Source organism: Mesocricetus auratus, unplaced genomic scaffold (genome assembly GCF_017639785.1).
Source record: "Mesocricetus auratus isolate SY011 unplaced genomic scaffold, BCM_Maur_2.0 Super-Scaffold_100011, whole genome shotgun sequence".
NCBI lineage: Eukaryota > Metazoa > Chordata > Mammalia > Rodentia > Cricetidae > Mesocricetus > Mesocricetus auratus.
Window position 1 is genome coordinate 34067678 of NW_024429195.1, and position 15732 is coordinate 34083409.

The 15732-nt window shown below is 41.3% G+C and overlaps 1 protein-coding gene and 1 long non-coding RNA gene across 2 annotated transcripts; one reads left to right on the forward strand and one right to left on the reverse strand.

The window, feature by feature from the left end:
- Nucleotides 1–238: 238 nt before the first annotated feature.
- Eif5a2 (eukaryotic translation initiation factor 5A2) lies at nt 239–15422 on the reverse strand. The gene is made up of 5 exons (XM_040754586.1): nt 15316–15422; nt 14536–14736; nt 13951–14055; nt 5155–5286; nt 239–4522 (listed from the first exon to the last, which is right to left on the reverse strand). Exons 2-5 carry the CDS (start codon nt 14698–14700, stop codon nt 4463–4465), a joined length of 462 nt encoding a protein of 153 aa, XP_040610520.1. The 5' UTR covers nt 14701–14736; nt 15316–15422; the 3' UTR covers nt 239–4462.
- Nucleotides 9843–10814, forward strand: LOC121143226. Its single transcript, XR_005880417.1, has 2 exons — nt 9843–10335; nt 10666–10814. It is a non-coding gene; the product is annotated as an uncharacterized LOC121143226 (long non-coding RNA).
- Nucleotides 15423–15732: the final 310 nt, after the last annotated feature.

The window sequence follows — 15732 nt, forward strand, 5'->3', positions numbered from 1 at the left end:
CTCCTTCCACAACTTCTGGCATACCACCCTGCCTGACTAGCAAAGAATTTCAGACTATAAAGGAAGACAAGCTTATACCTAGCCTGGAACTCAGGGACTATTATTCTTAGCCATAAGAGTACACTACACAAGTAGGGACCTAGTACACAAGACAATAATTTGGACAGCTTTCTTGTAGAAGTTCTATACAAAGCGAATACAATTTTGTAGTATAAAATATTTTAAGAATATACACATATAAGACTTGTGCACTTTTGTTTATTTTCATTTAATATAACATGAAGTTAACAGACATATATTTTAAGGTAACAAAATGTTATAGTTAATAAGATTCTGCATTTTAAAGTATATTTTCAGTATAGGGGGAGAGTTAACATTCAAAGTTTACTCATTCTTAAAATGTAAAACACACAATTATAATATCCAGATCTTACAATTTTAAAGTTCTAACTAAAACATCTGCGAGTACATTCAAGATGTTTCAGACAAAAAAATACTAACAAAGTGCCAATGGATTAAACAATGTTGTCTGATCTATTTTCTTCTGAGGAGGAAGGCAAAAATACACGATAACATATAGCTAGTGGTTTGGAACTAGCAATTTGAAGTCACTTCATAACAAGTGCTTACGTGTAGAGTAACGTGATAATGAATCAGCTTCAAGAGCACAGCTATGATCTCTAATAGGCTCTTCAGTCATTGCTGACTAGTTTAGTGCCCAGTGTTTTTAAAGGACAGTTTCAAACTAAGATCAACCAGATCCCACCAAATGTAGAAATGGTTTCCAAGAACTTCATATTAATCTCCCTTGAAACTGTCAATAGTTTCAGACCTGTTTTAAGTGTGAGGGTACTGATTGAAAAGCTTGGCAATAAGTATATTTCTAGCAAGTGATGGCCTTGTATTCACTGCCCTAAGACGAGCCTTCCACATGAATGAGACATATTATCAAATGTTTACAGCTTTCTTTGGACACTTGACCTCACTGGGTAGTTATGTTGGTATTTGGGTGTTTAGTTAATGGACAAATTAAATTACACAGTGACTTCAAACTGTGTTTTCACAGAACATCTGTCCTCCAAAGCTAAGTCCCAATGTTCCCTCTATAATCAAATAACAATGTTGTTTGTCCAATTCAGAGAACACATTTCATAGATTTAAGTTCATAGATTCAATTTTAAGATTTTTCTACCATAGATTTAAAAAAATCTTTGTTGTCCATCACTCACCAGAATGCTAAAAGAAAAAAAGACTTGAGAACTATGAGATATTATACCTAAACATTAGAAGATTTGAAAGTTATCAGCACAATATGCAGTTTATGGAAATATGCTTTGATAGATTTGCTTTTATGCTAGAGACCCTTATTTTCTCAAAGCAAATGTGAATTCAGTATGTAAACATTTTAAGATACCCAAAAGAGTTAGGGATTTCCTGTCTGTTCTTGAATGTGTCTGAGAACCACTGCACCAGTGTCTGGCTCCAAAACCCTCTTTGGGTTCTGTGCCGAAAGGATGCTAACAGATACATCACCAAGGACAAGGTTTCAAGGCAAGACCACTGGGAAGATCCCAGTACAGCTGCTACTAATGCTCCCATTTTTCTGAACTACTTACCATATAGCTTAAATGTTATACTAAGAATCTTTGCTTCTATGTATTACAGTATTATGACTTCGGGAAAACTTGCAATCTATTTGTAGGCAGCTAGCTTTAAAAGAACAACACTGCAGCTCTTAGCACTAACAGCCCTGAGAAAAATGCATTCAAATTCCAGCTCAATAAAAACAATCTAATTGAAAAACCTTAAAAGTATAAAATCAAATTCTGGAAAACTTACTAAAAAATCAACATTTGAGGCACTACAGACTACAGTACTTTAATAGTTGGAGGGACTTTGAGAAAAGAACAAAGCTATGTGTGTTTATACACACATTCACACCCTGTGGTAATGAAAAGCATGTGCCCCCAAATTTTCTAAACATTGTATTGTAGTATCTTCTGCTAAAAGTATCAGTCTGGCCTCAAGGGTTTTGGTCACTGATATAAAGCACTGGCACAGGAATTTGCACTATGCAGGGGAACAGAGTCAAGAGCTTGGTTGGTAACCACTTCAAATGACCGGCAGTCCCCCAGGGCATCAAGGATTTGAAGGCCAAGTCTAAAGACAAATGACTGTACCAGTGTAACAAAATCTTCACAGTAGAAATAAAGCCTGTTGTTCTGGAATTAAAACATTCAACCTGTTAATACTGTATAGACAGCAAAGAAAGAAAGAAGGTAAAGTGTACAGACTCAGATTCGCAGTGACATCCATGAGTCTCCATTCTCTACATGGTGCTTGTGAAACTGGAGATTTGCTACAACAAGTACGACAAATACTAGGAGTCAACTGTAGCACTTCTGTTATATGTTAAAAATATATCTTCCCTGCTTCCCTTTAATTATAAAGCTTTACTAAATGAAATATTTTGCTCTAAGAGAAATATCTACTGACTTACATGAAAATAAACAGTCCTGTATGTTTAAAATCTATACTTATATGTTGGAGTATGTATACTTCACATAGTATTTAAAATGAAATACTTAGGCCTAAGTAGCTTTTGTCATTTAAGGTATGGAGCTAGAGATACACTGCTATTCACCCTTACACCGCAAAGGAAAATAGATTCCTGTAATAGTTGACACATTAGGAAGAACAAAGGCATGCCAGTCCTGAAGTAATGTGAAATCAAAACACTGTTGTTGCTGTGTTAATTGGCCAGATGATGACCAGGAAACAGCAGAGATAAATAACTCTGGAATTCCTGTGGGTAACACATCGATCAGTGCAACTAAGGCACACATGAAAACACCAGAAATCTAAAGCAGGATGCAGAAGATATGTGAAAAGATTTCAGCCTAACTCCTAATTGTGCTTTGCATGGACAAAAGCTAAAAGGTCACCCTAAAGTCAACTGCTACCACTTCAATACTTCTTGTGCTTTAAAGTCTCTTCCAGGCACTTCTCCAGTACCTTTCTTCTTCTCTGGATTGGTTTGTGGAGGCCAAGACAAAATTTAAAACTGCATATAAAGTAAGCATCTAAAATCTTGGGATCTGGAATTTTTAATGCTATTTCAAATTGCTGACTAGATAGTTTCAGTGTCACATATATTTGTTCTAGATAGGCACAAAGGACTTTGAGGGTCCAGACATCATGAAAGAGACCTGAAAGCCAGTGTCAGACAATCAGGGTGTTACAGAATTTTGTTCTAAGAAGTGCTCCTATGAGATAACTGTGATTTTGTCAGAGTTCTTCACAAACCCACAACTATGTCTATGATTCTGGACATAATAATCTACACACAATCCAAAAGTCTAAACAAATGAAAGGGCATCATTTACAACATATTAAAAGAATCCAGGTCACAGAATCCTTTCCTAGTTAGATTTTGCATCAGTAACAGAAGTCACAAGAGAATAAAAAATGTATACACATTTAAAATAAATTAATTTTCAAATAAGATAGTACTTCTTCCATGGTTTACTTCTATTCCACTTTAGAAAAGTGTACATATATTTAACAAATCAAGAATTCCAAAGCAACTTAAGAATTCCTAATTTTAGTCTAATGTCAAAACAAATCTACTTAACATTATGAACACACACAAATAATGGTTGGAAGTCATGCGGAGTCCCTGTAAGGCCAGTTCTTCTGTTGCTGGGACAGAGGTTGGGGACATAGCCAAAAGCAAAAATACATCTAGAGTTCACTCTGTTTTGTATGCTGGTTACAAAGGTCTTAAATAAAACCTACAGTCCCACCACCTCTTTGGCCACTGTCCTCTGTGTCTTCTTTAATACTTTTTTGACTTGCTCAGTGTCCCTCTCTGTCAACCACAAAAGGTATTAAAACCACTATGTAGGTTTGTCACCAATTTGGCAAAGAAAAACATGATGGAGGTAATACATGGAACACCCGACCACCAAAATAACGACATTTTTTTGATGAGTTTAGTTTCAGGAATTGTGTTTGCCATACAGAGCCTGGAACTTTGACAATTCCATTTTATAACTTGCGAATTCTAGACAATAAGTCTGAAATAAGCAAAGAACAATTCAAAGTAAATGCATGAAACTTCCATTCCACTAGATGCTACATTGTTGATTTAAAACCCTGGTTTGTTAACCACTGAAGTTCAGGACTGATTTGCTCAGACAAGTGACATCTACTGAAGCTAGAGTACTTGTTTCTTATGGTCACATACTGAAAACCACAGGAATGCTATAGGAAAGATACTTATAAAATTATGCATCTTGATATATTATTTTAAAGTTACTACCTGCCTGCAAAACTAAGCCAGTACAATTTCAAAACAATAGGAACATAACAAAGATAAAACATGAGGTTGCGTATGAAGGTCATAGCTTTGGGACAACTAGATCCGACCCAAGGGGCCTGCTTGTGGAGATGGTCCTGTCTATTTGCAGGGTTTTATGGCCACAGCACATTCTTCACTCATGGCACACATGACAGATACCTAGAAGGGAAAAAGGGCAAGCAAAGAGTTACTCAGAAGCAATACACAGAAAAGATGTGCTGTGTTCACCAAATGCTGCATTCCTGCGGACATCTCTTACGCTGAGTTAGTACAGGGGTAATCTAGTGCCGTTAGCCTATCTTCCGGACAGTCAACTTCCAAGTAAAGTGGAAACACTCTGCCAACAGTTACTACGTGTTATACTTTTGAGTCACAACCAGGAGTCCATCTTTCCCCTTCATACTCCCTTCCTATTCCTTAAACTCATAGGTAGATCTAAAATAAGTGTGGAGTTCCATGTCAGTCCAAAGAAAGAGAACAAACAAAAGCACCCTCCACCGAGACTCGATGCTTTCTTTGGTAAGAGGTCTTTGAAGGGCCATTGAAATTGCCATTTGGAGATCATTCCAACATTTCAGCAGTATTTAAAGTTGTATTTCACAGTTTCGAAACTTTTTTTTATATATTATTGTTTATTAATGGTGAAGGAACACACATAGAGCAAGGTGTGTAGATAATGACTCTCTGCAAGGCAGAGAGGCCCTTGGGAAGCTGCAGTCTGTGCACACAGTCTTAGGCTAACTGTTCAGAGCCAGTTTTAAATGGTTTTGAGAGTCTGTCATTGGTCTTACCTGCACATCTTCACCTGCATTGTATTTTCCTTCTATTTCTTTGCCCAGTTCACCTTCTGGCAGCTTAAGATCCTCTCGGACCTCACCAGTCTCTGTTAGCAGGGAAAGGTAGCCATCCTGAATGCATATGAGCTATTAGAAGAAATTACAGGTGACACTGATCAGATCATGTCCTTTCTGTTGTAATGTTTACACAGTTCAACAGCAACACACTTTTGTTTGGTTAAGAACACAGCAAAACATTAGCAGGTTTGTGGAATTTAAAAATGCTAACATGCCTAATGCCTTTAGTCCTACCTAGCACTCAGGAGGCAAAGGCTAGTCTGGTCTACACTGCAAGCTTCAGGCCAGCCAGAACTAAATAGTGAGACCCCGTTTCAAAAAGAAAAAAAGAAAGGTAAAATGCAGTCATGTAACAAATCCAGAAGAGATGTGCAATTCACTTCTCTGTACTAGCCTCACCGCTCTCTACATTCCAAGGTATGCATATTCAGACATAATACAGACAGCTGTTCCTAGGGAACATGATTGACCTCAGTAAGTTTTATAAACAATATGCTTTAGAAACTTTCCAAATCAAAACTATTTTCCGCTAACCACCACATATATACATGAACATACATACTGTAAGCAAAAATTTCCTACTAATAGACATCAAAGTTATTTTTAGTTTTTCACTATTAAAATGATGAATTTTATAATTTGGTTATAAGCAAAGTTAAGTGGAAATTTTTGATCTTCAGACCAAACGGATTAAAAAAACATTTCTGTCTGTCTGTCTATCTATCTATATTGTATTTTGATCTTATCTGTCTGTTTATCTATATTGTATTTTGTTCTTATCTATCTATCTATATTGTATTTTGATCTTATCTATCTGTCTGTCTATATTGTATTTTGATCTTATCTATCTGCCTGTCTGTCTATCTATCCATCTACATTGTATTTTGATCTTATTCTACTCCCCTGCCCCGTTACCATCTCTTGGCCTCTCCACTGCAGCTGATCAACTAGTCCCTCTTGTATTTTCATGTCTTCCTTATTTCTTGGTGAGCTGGTTAGTTTCAGTAGAGTTGCTTACAGAAGCGTGGGTGAGGGTTATTTCCTGGGGCCTGCACAGCTTACCAGAAGTTACACCACTGATGGAGATGTTTCTCCCTCCACTAGCATCCACTGACTGTCTGTAGACCCTTGGGGAGGGATGGTGACAGACTCTTAACATTACCTTATCTTACAGCTTGATAAAACAAACCCAACCATGACCTAACCTGCAAAAAAGCATACTTTTTGAAATAATGATTTAAAACCACATTTATGTTTCTAATTGTGTGCATCTGTGTCTGTGTCTGTCTCTGTGCAGGAGCTTAAGGAGGCTTGAGGTGCCAGGATCCGCAGGAGTCAGAGTCACAGGCAGTTGTGGGCCTCCCAATGTGGTTGCTGGGAATTGAACTCGGGTCCTGCAGAACAGTGCCTGCTCTTAACTGCTGAGCTGTGTCTCTAGCCCCTTGATACACCTCTTTTAATAGAGGAATGAGGAAAACAGCAAGTCCCCACCAGCAATTGTAGTACCTACAATTCCAAGACACTTTGCAAATGCCATTCATCTGGACTACCAGCTGCTAACATATGCAAACGGGATAAGCCATGGCCCTGACTTCTGCAACCAGAGCTATGATATAAGCTAGCATAGCATACAGGAGGAGTTTTAAAGTGCTCCATGAATATCATCAACCGACTTTTTCTCAACTAGCTCTTAGAACTCAAATTAACCTGCTTCTATGAATCCACCATCTATCACGGGGCTCAGATATGTCTCCTCTGTACTGGACCTCTGACTTGTTTCATGTCTTCCTAGTGTCTGCCCACCTCTCTTCTTCCCAGAGTTCTCTCTCTCTCTGGAAATCCCACCTATTCTTTCCTGCCTGGCTACCGGCCTTCAGCCATTTATTACACCAATGATGGCAACAAATCTTCACAGTGTACAAATATTTCACAACAGTTTTTGGTCACTGAAATGTTTGAGAAGTAGCTGGAAAAATAGTGAAGAACAAGGAGTGTGAGGTGTACAAACAGTACTTAAATATCTGAGGACAGGCACTCACCTGAGGCAGAACTTCTTGCCCTTCTGACCACTCCTGAGGTAAAATGCAACACATCAGGTCAAAGGCAGTGACTTAACTGTGCCTGGATAACACCTGCAGTTTTCTGCTGTCGTGCGGGCTTTGTTCTTTGAATGTGGAGCAGCTCTAACACTCTTTTAAGACCCTGACACTGTCTTAGCTTACAGATGTCATTCAGTCTGGATATGCCTTGTTGCCTTGTAATTTGTGTAATGTATTTTTGGAAGAAACTATCTAAATGATGTGTCCTTGGAGTGCCAATCACACCAGAAGGCAAATGTATCTACTGCATTAACAGTGACACTAACCCTGACCACTTGGCTATGAGGCTGGTATCTGCAAGGTCCTTATAGTCTAAATATAGCTCTTTCTCCCCCCCAAAAAAAAAGAAGGAAGAAAGAAGCCAGTGCTGTTACTGTTAAATCTCAAGTATATTTTTATGCAACATTCTATCTTTTCTCAAAGCCTTTAGGATTAGAACACATGTGATACATGCAGTTGGTGTCCTAGGCTCTGGAGCAGCATGTGAGATTTACTAGCTCTAGAATATGGCTATACTAAAAAGTCTTACTAAAATAATCAAGGGCTGTTGGGAAAACAGGTGACTTCATGTCCAGAGTGGAAGTTGGACATGATGAACCTGGCACAAGTGTTTATTCAATAGAGTATGAGGAACTATCAAGACCACGAGTTAGGCCCAGTCCAAAGGGACTCAGGAATTAGCTTGACTAAGCCTGCTTTGGCCAGTAACAAAACAACCTGTAAATTAATATGGAAGACAAAGACAACGTACCGGACATGCATGAGAATGTACTCAGGAGATGTATGCCCTAGTGCTCAAGGTAAAAACAAAACAACTGATGAAAAGTTTCCATAGAAGTAGTCTGGCTTTCAAAGAAATGGAGGAATGCAGGATCATTATTTTGTTTCCTTTAAATCAATGGAATGAAGCTATGGCATACATATCTAACAACATTACAGAAAAAAGTAAGGTTCCACTGCGTGTAGTGGTGCATGCTTTTAACCCTTTAATCCTAGTACTCTAGAGGCAGAGGAATGAGGATCTGTGAGTTCAGCAGAGTGGTCCCCACTTGGTTTCCCGTGCTCCTGTGGGTGATGAACGGCTATATGATGAAGAGAAGGTGTGAAGTTGGGAAGAGTTGTGGGAAGAGTCCAGGGGATGTTGGAGGAGGAGGAGGAGTAGATATCTTCTAATTGCATTTCATTCATGTATGAAATTACAGAATAATAAACAAAATGTTTTTCAAAGGATCAGGGTACAGAAAAACAAGATTTTTCATATATTGGTAAGTACCAAACCCAGGTGATGTACATGGGGGATTTTGACATTAGAAAATTCCCACAATAGCCGGGCGTTGGTGGCGCATGCCTTTAATCCCAGCACTCGGGAGTCAGAGGCAGGCAGATCTCTGTAAGTTCGAGACCAGCCTGGACTACCAAGCGAGTTCCAGGACAGCCTCCAAAGCCACAGAGAAACCCTGTCTCGAAAAACCAAAAGAAAAAAAAAAAAAAAAGAAAATTCCCACAATAAAAATAAAATACAGCAGTGAGGCAGCTCAGCAGGATAGCGCTGGCTGCAGAAGCCTGCTGACTTGAGTTTGATTCCTTGAACCCACACGGTGGAAGGAGAGAATTGATTCCCACCCATGGCATGAGTGTGCATGCATGCACACACACAGAAATAACAAGATACAAATAAACAGTACACAGGGGAAAAAGATGCAGAATTCTAGGAAGAGAGATCACTGAAGCTACTAAATGTTGGGGGAGGCACAGTGGGCTGAGAAAGGATGAGCTAATAGGAAGGACATAGGGGTCATTGGAGACTACAGAGCCTGCCAATGATGTGCCCGGAATAAGAAAGAGCATAGAAAGCGGGGTTATGGGAAGGATGGTTTTGCTTTTTGCTTTTGCCTGTGTTCGCATCACTAATATATAACAGATGGCAGGGGAATATTGTCACTATGAGTGCTTTCTTAGCCTCAGTTCCTGAATTTGGCTTCAAATTCTATTTCCAAACAAGCAGCCTTCACTACACAAGGTGAGGCTTCTTTCAACTCCAGCCTTCTTTCCCTGGCAGTCTTCAGCTACTTCGCAGAAGTTGCTTGTCTCAGGTAGAGTGAGTTCTTAAACATTATCATTATATCACCTAAACAAATAAGAGGAGCATCAACTGGGGTGTCATCTGACCCAGCAAGTCTTTATGCTGGGTACACACATCCAGTGAGGGTAACATGAGTGGGTCCTAAGGTCCCAATAATCTGACAAGCGGCTCAGACTCAGACAGCACTTTCTCTCACTGACTACTTCTCCCCCATAAACTTATACCAATGGCTTGATAGGGAATTCTTGTCAGCTGATTGTAAAAGCAAGAATTTCAGAATGGTTTCTAGTGCCCATGAAAGATATGAGGAACCACGCAAAAAGGGCTGCGACAAATGGTGGGGGGTGGGGAGACTTCTACTGCATTGATATCTACTGCTATGGGCAAAGAGTCAAGAGCTGGGTTGGAAAGTCAAGGACACTGGAAAAACCAAGCTGGGGAAACTGTTAATGAGGTTTAGTGGTACACGCATAGATCTCTCTAAATGTTAGCAGATGTTCACTGGTGGGTGCCAGCTATAAAAGAGGCTATTAATTAGATAAAGAGGTAGTTCCAGTGAAAGACATTCAACTGCTTGTTATTGGTGCCTTAGTACTTGCTCAACAGGCTTAATGACACGGGCTTTCTCTCCCTGAGGCTGGCAGAGCCTCACAGGTAGGAATGATGCAGGGTCCCTGATCTGGTACCTTTCCCCAGTGGGAACAGCTAGTCTACTCATGGACTTGCTTTTCCTGCCTATGGTACTTCTGCTAAAAGATTACAGTATGCTTCTTCTCTGTTACAGCACCTCAGATGGTCTCATTTCTGAATAAAATGCTCATTTACAAGCAAAATAAGGAGACAATGACATCCGGCCGTAGGAATTCAATGGTTCTGAACTCCACCTCTAGAAAAAGCTTGCCTACTGGACTGATCCTGAAGACTCACTCACTCATGGTACCCCCTGGGTAACACTTTGTGGGTCTAGAGTACTGTTTTACAGGTTACAATGTAGTATATGCTGCTATTTTTCCTGTAAGTAGAATACAGTGACTTAGCAACCTAACATGACTCTTTTCACTGTTATCCTTAATGAGACTATAGCAATATATTTGCCCCTTCTCCCTAAAATGCTGGGCTCTTCTGGCTTAGAGGCTTTCCACTCTCAGAGAAAGACCACCTCCATGAAGAGTGCAAGGCAGTCACAGAACAGATGAAAATGATAAAAAGATTTGAAAGCATGGGGAAATCACGGAATCACTATTTCCTTTATTATTACTATTTTAGGTTGCATCCAGAGTATGAGGACTTGTGGGCAAGCACCTTTACCCACGAGCCATCTCACAGCCTCCTGCAAATTGTTTTCTGATCTCCACAAGTGTGTGCACATGCAGACACACACATACACTGTTAAATAAATCTGGATTGGAAAGTCATGATTCTGGCAATTCCCTGTCATGGAAGAGTCTACGGCATACATTTTATATGTACTAAGCAGCTTTGCCTATGAGGAGGGGTCTTCAAATAACAGAGAAAGGTACAGCAAACGCAGAAAACATTTAATTTATAGCAGCGTGTACAGCAGTACAGAAACTTTAAAAACTGTGATTCCAAAGGGTAACCTAAACAAGCCATTTCTACATCTAACAATTTGGGAATTCCCCCAAAGGGCCTGAAAACATTTTCTATTTTACACCACCACAGAGCCCCAGACAATTATAAATTCTTTTGAGAAAACTAATGGAAATTAGCAATTCTAATCTGAGCCAATCTTGGAACGGGAGTCAGGAGACACTTTCTTGCATCCTGAAATTATTTTAAGAATACACAAATTACATCTGTAAATATTAACATATTTCTTCTCCCATTTTTAAAAAATCATCACAATGAAAAGATGCACACAATCCACTTTGGCTGGCTGCCAAACTGGCACTCAAAATACTGAATTCAGCAGATGCAAAGGAACTGCACGTAGTGAGATAATAGCAGAAGCAGGGATTTAACCAAGGCAGCACTCAGAAGAGTGAAGACCACCAGAGCATAGTAAGCATACTGGAAAGCTCACAGAACTAAGCTCTAACTGAGTGACTAGAAATAAACATTAGACGCCAGTTTACACCAGGAAAGCTGCAGACCCTGAGCACTTCCTGTGCCAGGCATGGTCCTAACTGTTCTCCGACCTCCTCCTGTGTGAGGCATGGTCCTAACTGTTCACTAACCTCCTTTTGTGGCAGGCATGTTCTAAGTGCTCATTAAGACGTGAAATAATCCCATGAGAAGCTTGCTACTCACATCCCAATTTTATGAAGAAAAAGAGAGGAGAGATTGAGTAACTTGACAACCAAGGTTACACAGTATAAGGACCAAAGCAGAGTCTAGATGGAATTGACTGACAACAGCCTTGACTGTCAACTCTGCCACATGGACTACATACTAAGGGCAGGACTAGGGGGGAAGTTCACAGTGCCTCTTGGGTTCAAGCTTGAGAAGGCACCCAAACCCCTCAACCACAGAACACTTCAAAGAAAATTAAAAATGAGAATGCAAAAATTGCATGACAAACAAAACAAAAATGTTCAATGGAGACAGGGCCACAATCACTAATTCTCCCTGTGCCCTAGGCTACTGTATGGCTTGGCATTGTTAGATCTCTCTGCTTAATTTTTGCACATGAGGCGAGGGACACGCTTGGACCTAACTAAACACCCAAATAAAATCCACACCAAATTAGTCCCTTTATGTTCAGTTTTAAGCTTCAATCAACGATTGGTTAATGTGACCACAGTAATCATGTGAACTGTTGGTGTTAGCTTGGTGACACATCAACAGGTAGGAGCATGGGGAAATACCACCCAGTAGAATGGATACGGAGCATTCAAAGCACTCATAAGACAGGATGAGGAAAGAAATCCACCCTGGCAAAAGCAAATCCTACACTTAGCCTTAATCTGACACGTCAATCTTACACTCCACCACCCTGAGGAAACATGTATTCATTTACTAGTGTTTACTGAGTGCCTACTATGTGCCACATCTAAAGCCAGTAATCTAAGAACAATGACATGATCAGACAGAATTCTGCTACAGAAAATGTGAAGCAGAACAAAACTACTCGTTGGTGTACACAGCAGCTGTTTGTGGGTACACACCTTCTCATTCAACCCTGTTTGTAGGCTGAAAAGCAGAGCTCAGAGAAAACACACACTGTGTAAAAGACTATCTAGAAATTGCCAGAACTAGACCCAAACCTAGATCTGCTTAACTCAAAACATCACCAGCTTTGGTGTTTGCTATAACTATCAAGATATTTTAAATTTGTATAGACAAATTAAAACTAGAAAGTATGTTTACACATGGATAGCATCAAAGAAGTCACTGAGTGAATGCAGTGATGTGCACCTTCTTAAATCTTATGTGTGGTACAGAGAGACCAGCTTACGGTCAAGGGTCAAGCTTATACTTTGAGAAGATGAAAAGTTTATTTTACTCTGCATTTGATACAATCATGGAGGACTTTTGAGAATGGCTTTGCTAAGATCAACTAGACTTTCCACATTCCAGAAGGTTGGTTAACATCAATACTCCAAACTACAAAATGCTATCATCAAACATGACCTATCTCCAGGTGTAATTGAAACTAAAGCTTGAAAATTTTATATATGTGTATGTACACATATATTATAAAATATATATGTTAATAAAAGGTCATAGTGGATATAAATAAAACAATTACATACTGTTTCATTTTCTCCTTTGTATTCAGTGGCCATGCACTTTATATTTATGGTTTTCAAGTTACTTTCCTACTTAAGAACACCAGATTTTGACTTACTAACATAAAAACTTGGTTAGCAGGAATATGAATTCCAGTCTTAGAAGTCTTAGGTCTGTTCACTAAACAGAAATAACACAGGCTTATCTAAACCTGAAATAGTTTATAAGAGAGAGAATAGCAATTTTCCTAAATATTAGATTTATTCACAATAAGTGTATCTTGTACCACTTGGTCTGAATATTACATTTAAATATATTACATTTATTTATTTAGTGGATGTATGTATGTGGCATGTGTGTTTCACAGATCACGAGTGGAGGTCTGGGACACAGGAGTCAGTTCTCTCCTGCTGGAATTGAGCTCAGGGCCAGGTTTGATAGCAAAGCCATTGCACAGGGGGAATACAGACCCTTGACAACACAGGAGGATGGAGGCTAAGCATAACTGGTAGGGTGCGGCTAAGAGCATGCACGAGGCCCTGGGTTTCATCCCCAGCACAGCATAACGGGGCAGAACCTCTAATGCCAGAACTCTCACATAGAGGACCAGAAATTGAAAGTCATCCTTGGATGAAAAGTGAGTTCAAGGCTCACCTGAGATGTATGATCCCTGATTTCAAAATTTAAACAAATATGAACAAGAACAAAACAAAACACTAGTTCTCTAATCTGTTAAGTGGAGTCTACTAATTGGTGAGGAAAAGACCCTAGAAAACTACTCTCAAGTCTTGTCAAACTACTACTAAATAGGGTATTCAAGAGACCTGAAACAGCATTGTTAAGGAAATGAGTACTTACTTGATAATCATTTCTCTTAATATTTGGAACATCCATGTTGTGAGTAGAAGGACAAATATCTTCATATTTTTTGCCAGTGAAAATATCAATTCCAACAAGGTGTACCTAACAGAGAGGTACAGGAAACACATTTGATCTGTCAAGTACTAGCTCATCACACGGAATGGGTTCTTTTACCGATTTCCAAGGTCACCTTCTTTAAGAGAGTAGCAGTGGTCATGGCATTGAGATTCAGTAAACACCTGACAGTTTCATGCATCAAAACTCAACACCCTACAGATCTCAGCACTTTAATCACAAGAGTCCACAGAAAATGAAGACCAGGTCTCTTAGAATTATAAGAGCAGGTTTGTATCAACTGTAAATGAGATAGATGCTTTTGCTCACCAGGCTTCAGGAAAGTTTTAGTTTCCAGCTAATGAAACATTCTAAGGACCCAATTAAAGGAGAGCATTCATTCAGAGTAATAGCCATTCAGAGACTGAGGGATTAAAAAAACAGCTACTTTAAATATAGAAACCTCATAATGTATAGTGGAACACAAATGATCTTATCTGAAGCCAAAGAACGACCTGAAGGGCTTACCTTGGCATGGCCATGCTTCCCGGTCTTGGAAGTTGACATCTCCACGATTTTGCATGGTCGTCCTTTGAGCACCACGAAGCCGTTTTTGCGCAGGGCTGAGCACTGCATAGGGTAAGTGCTGGAAGCCCCTGCATCTCCAGTAGTGAAATCAATTTCGTCTGCCATAGTGGACTGGGGAGATGTGTGGTTTTTCTGAGGGAACTATGCAAAAAGTTTGTTTGCTTTTTAGATAAACGGCATACAGGTAGGGGCATGTCTCATTCTAGGGGCAGGTAACAAGCCGAGCATCACCGGCCCGTTATTTTTGTATTGGACACCCACTCTGTGTGATGAGTACTTTGCCATTCAGGCCTCTAAAAACTTTTCCAGCCCTTGGTGGGAGGTGGGGAAGGCAGCTGCAGAAGATCTCGCCGCGGAGTGAAGGCGACACCAGCCCTGGGCCAGCAGATCCGATCCCCACCACCCCACCGCAAGAAGTGCCCGGCGACCTTCGTAGCCTGGCGCCTCCACCCCATCCCCGCTGCCCGGGCGTCAGCCAGGCCGCAGGTCCAGGGAAGGCTGGGACAGGAGCACCCGGTCGGCAGCACCTGGCCCTCACGCCTAGCACCCGCAGCGGCGCCGCCCTGGCAACCCGGTCTCGGCCCAGCGGCGAAGGGCCTGCGCCCCGCGGTCCCGCGGGCAGGTTTCCATGCATCTCCGCTCCTCCCCTCTCCCGGACCCCAGCGTCCCTGGCTGAAGCCCCCGCCCCGCCTGCCCGGCCGGCTGGGCCCGGGTCTTCACCTTCGGTCCCGCACCGCACGCCTCTGCTGCGTCCGCCGGTCCCTGCGGCTGCGGCGGCGCTGGCGGCCGCGGCTGGTCCAGGAGACGGGGCGGGGCCGCCACGCTTCCCACACCCGGTTCCCCGCCCCGGCCCGCCCCGTCATGGCCCGCCCCGCGGTGGGCCACACTTCCGGGATAGGCCCGGGAGCGGTGCAGGCCCCGCCCTCAGGTCTCCCATTGGCTAGAGGCTTCCCGAGTCTCCGCCCAGTCACGTGAAACGCGCCCTGGCAACCCCACGTGCTGCGGATTAGTGCACTTCCGGCGTGCGGAGCTGGCTGCAGTCGACCGCTTGAAGCATCGTGGTGATACCAGGCGCGATGCATCCTCATCTTCAGTTTGGGACCCAGCTGACGTTGAGGCTAGCTATTAGCCCTGGCG

Coding starts and splice junctions, on each gene's coding strand:
- Eif5a2 (XM_040754586.1), bottom strand. CDS start 14,700: ATGGCAGACGAAATTGATTTCACTACTGGAGATGCAGGGGCTTCCAGC. Junction 14,056..14,535: donor GGAAGCATGGCCATGCCAAG/GTAAGCCCTTCA, acceptor CCTCTCTGTTAG/GTACACCTTGTTGGAATTGA. Junction 4,523..5,154: donor ATGCAGGTGAAGATGTGCAG/GTAAGACCAATG, acceptor TTTCCCTTCTAG/GTATCTGTCATGTGTGCCAT.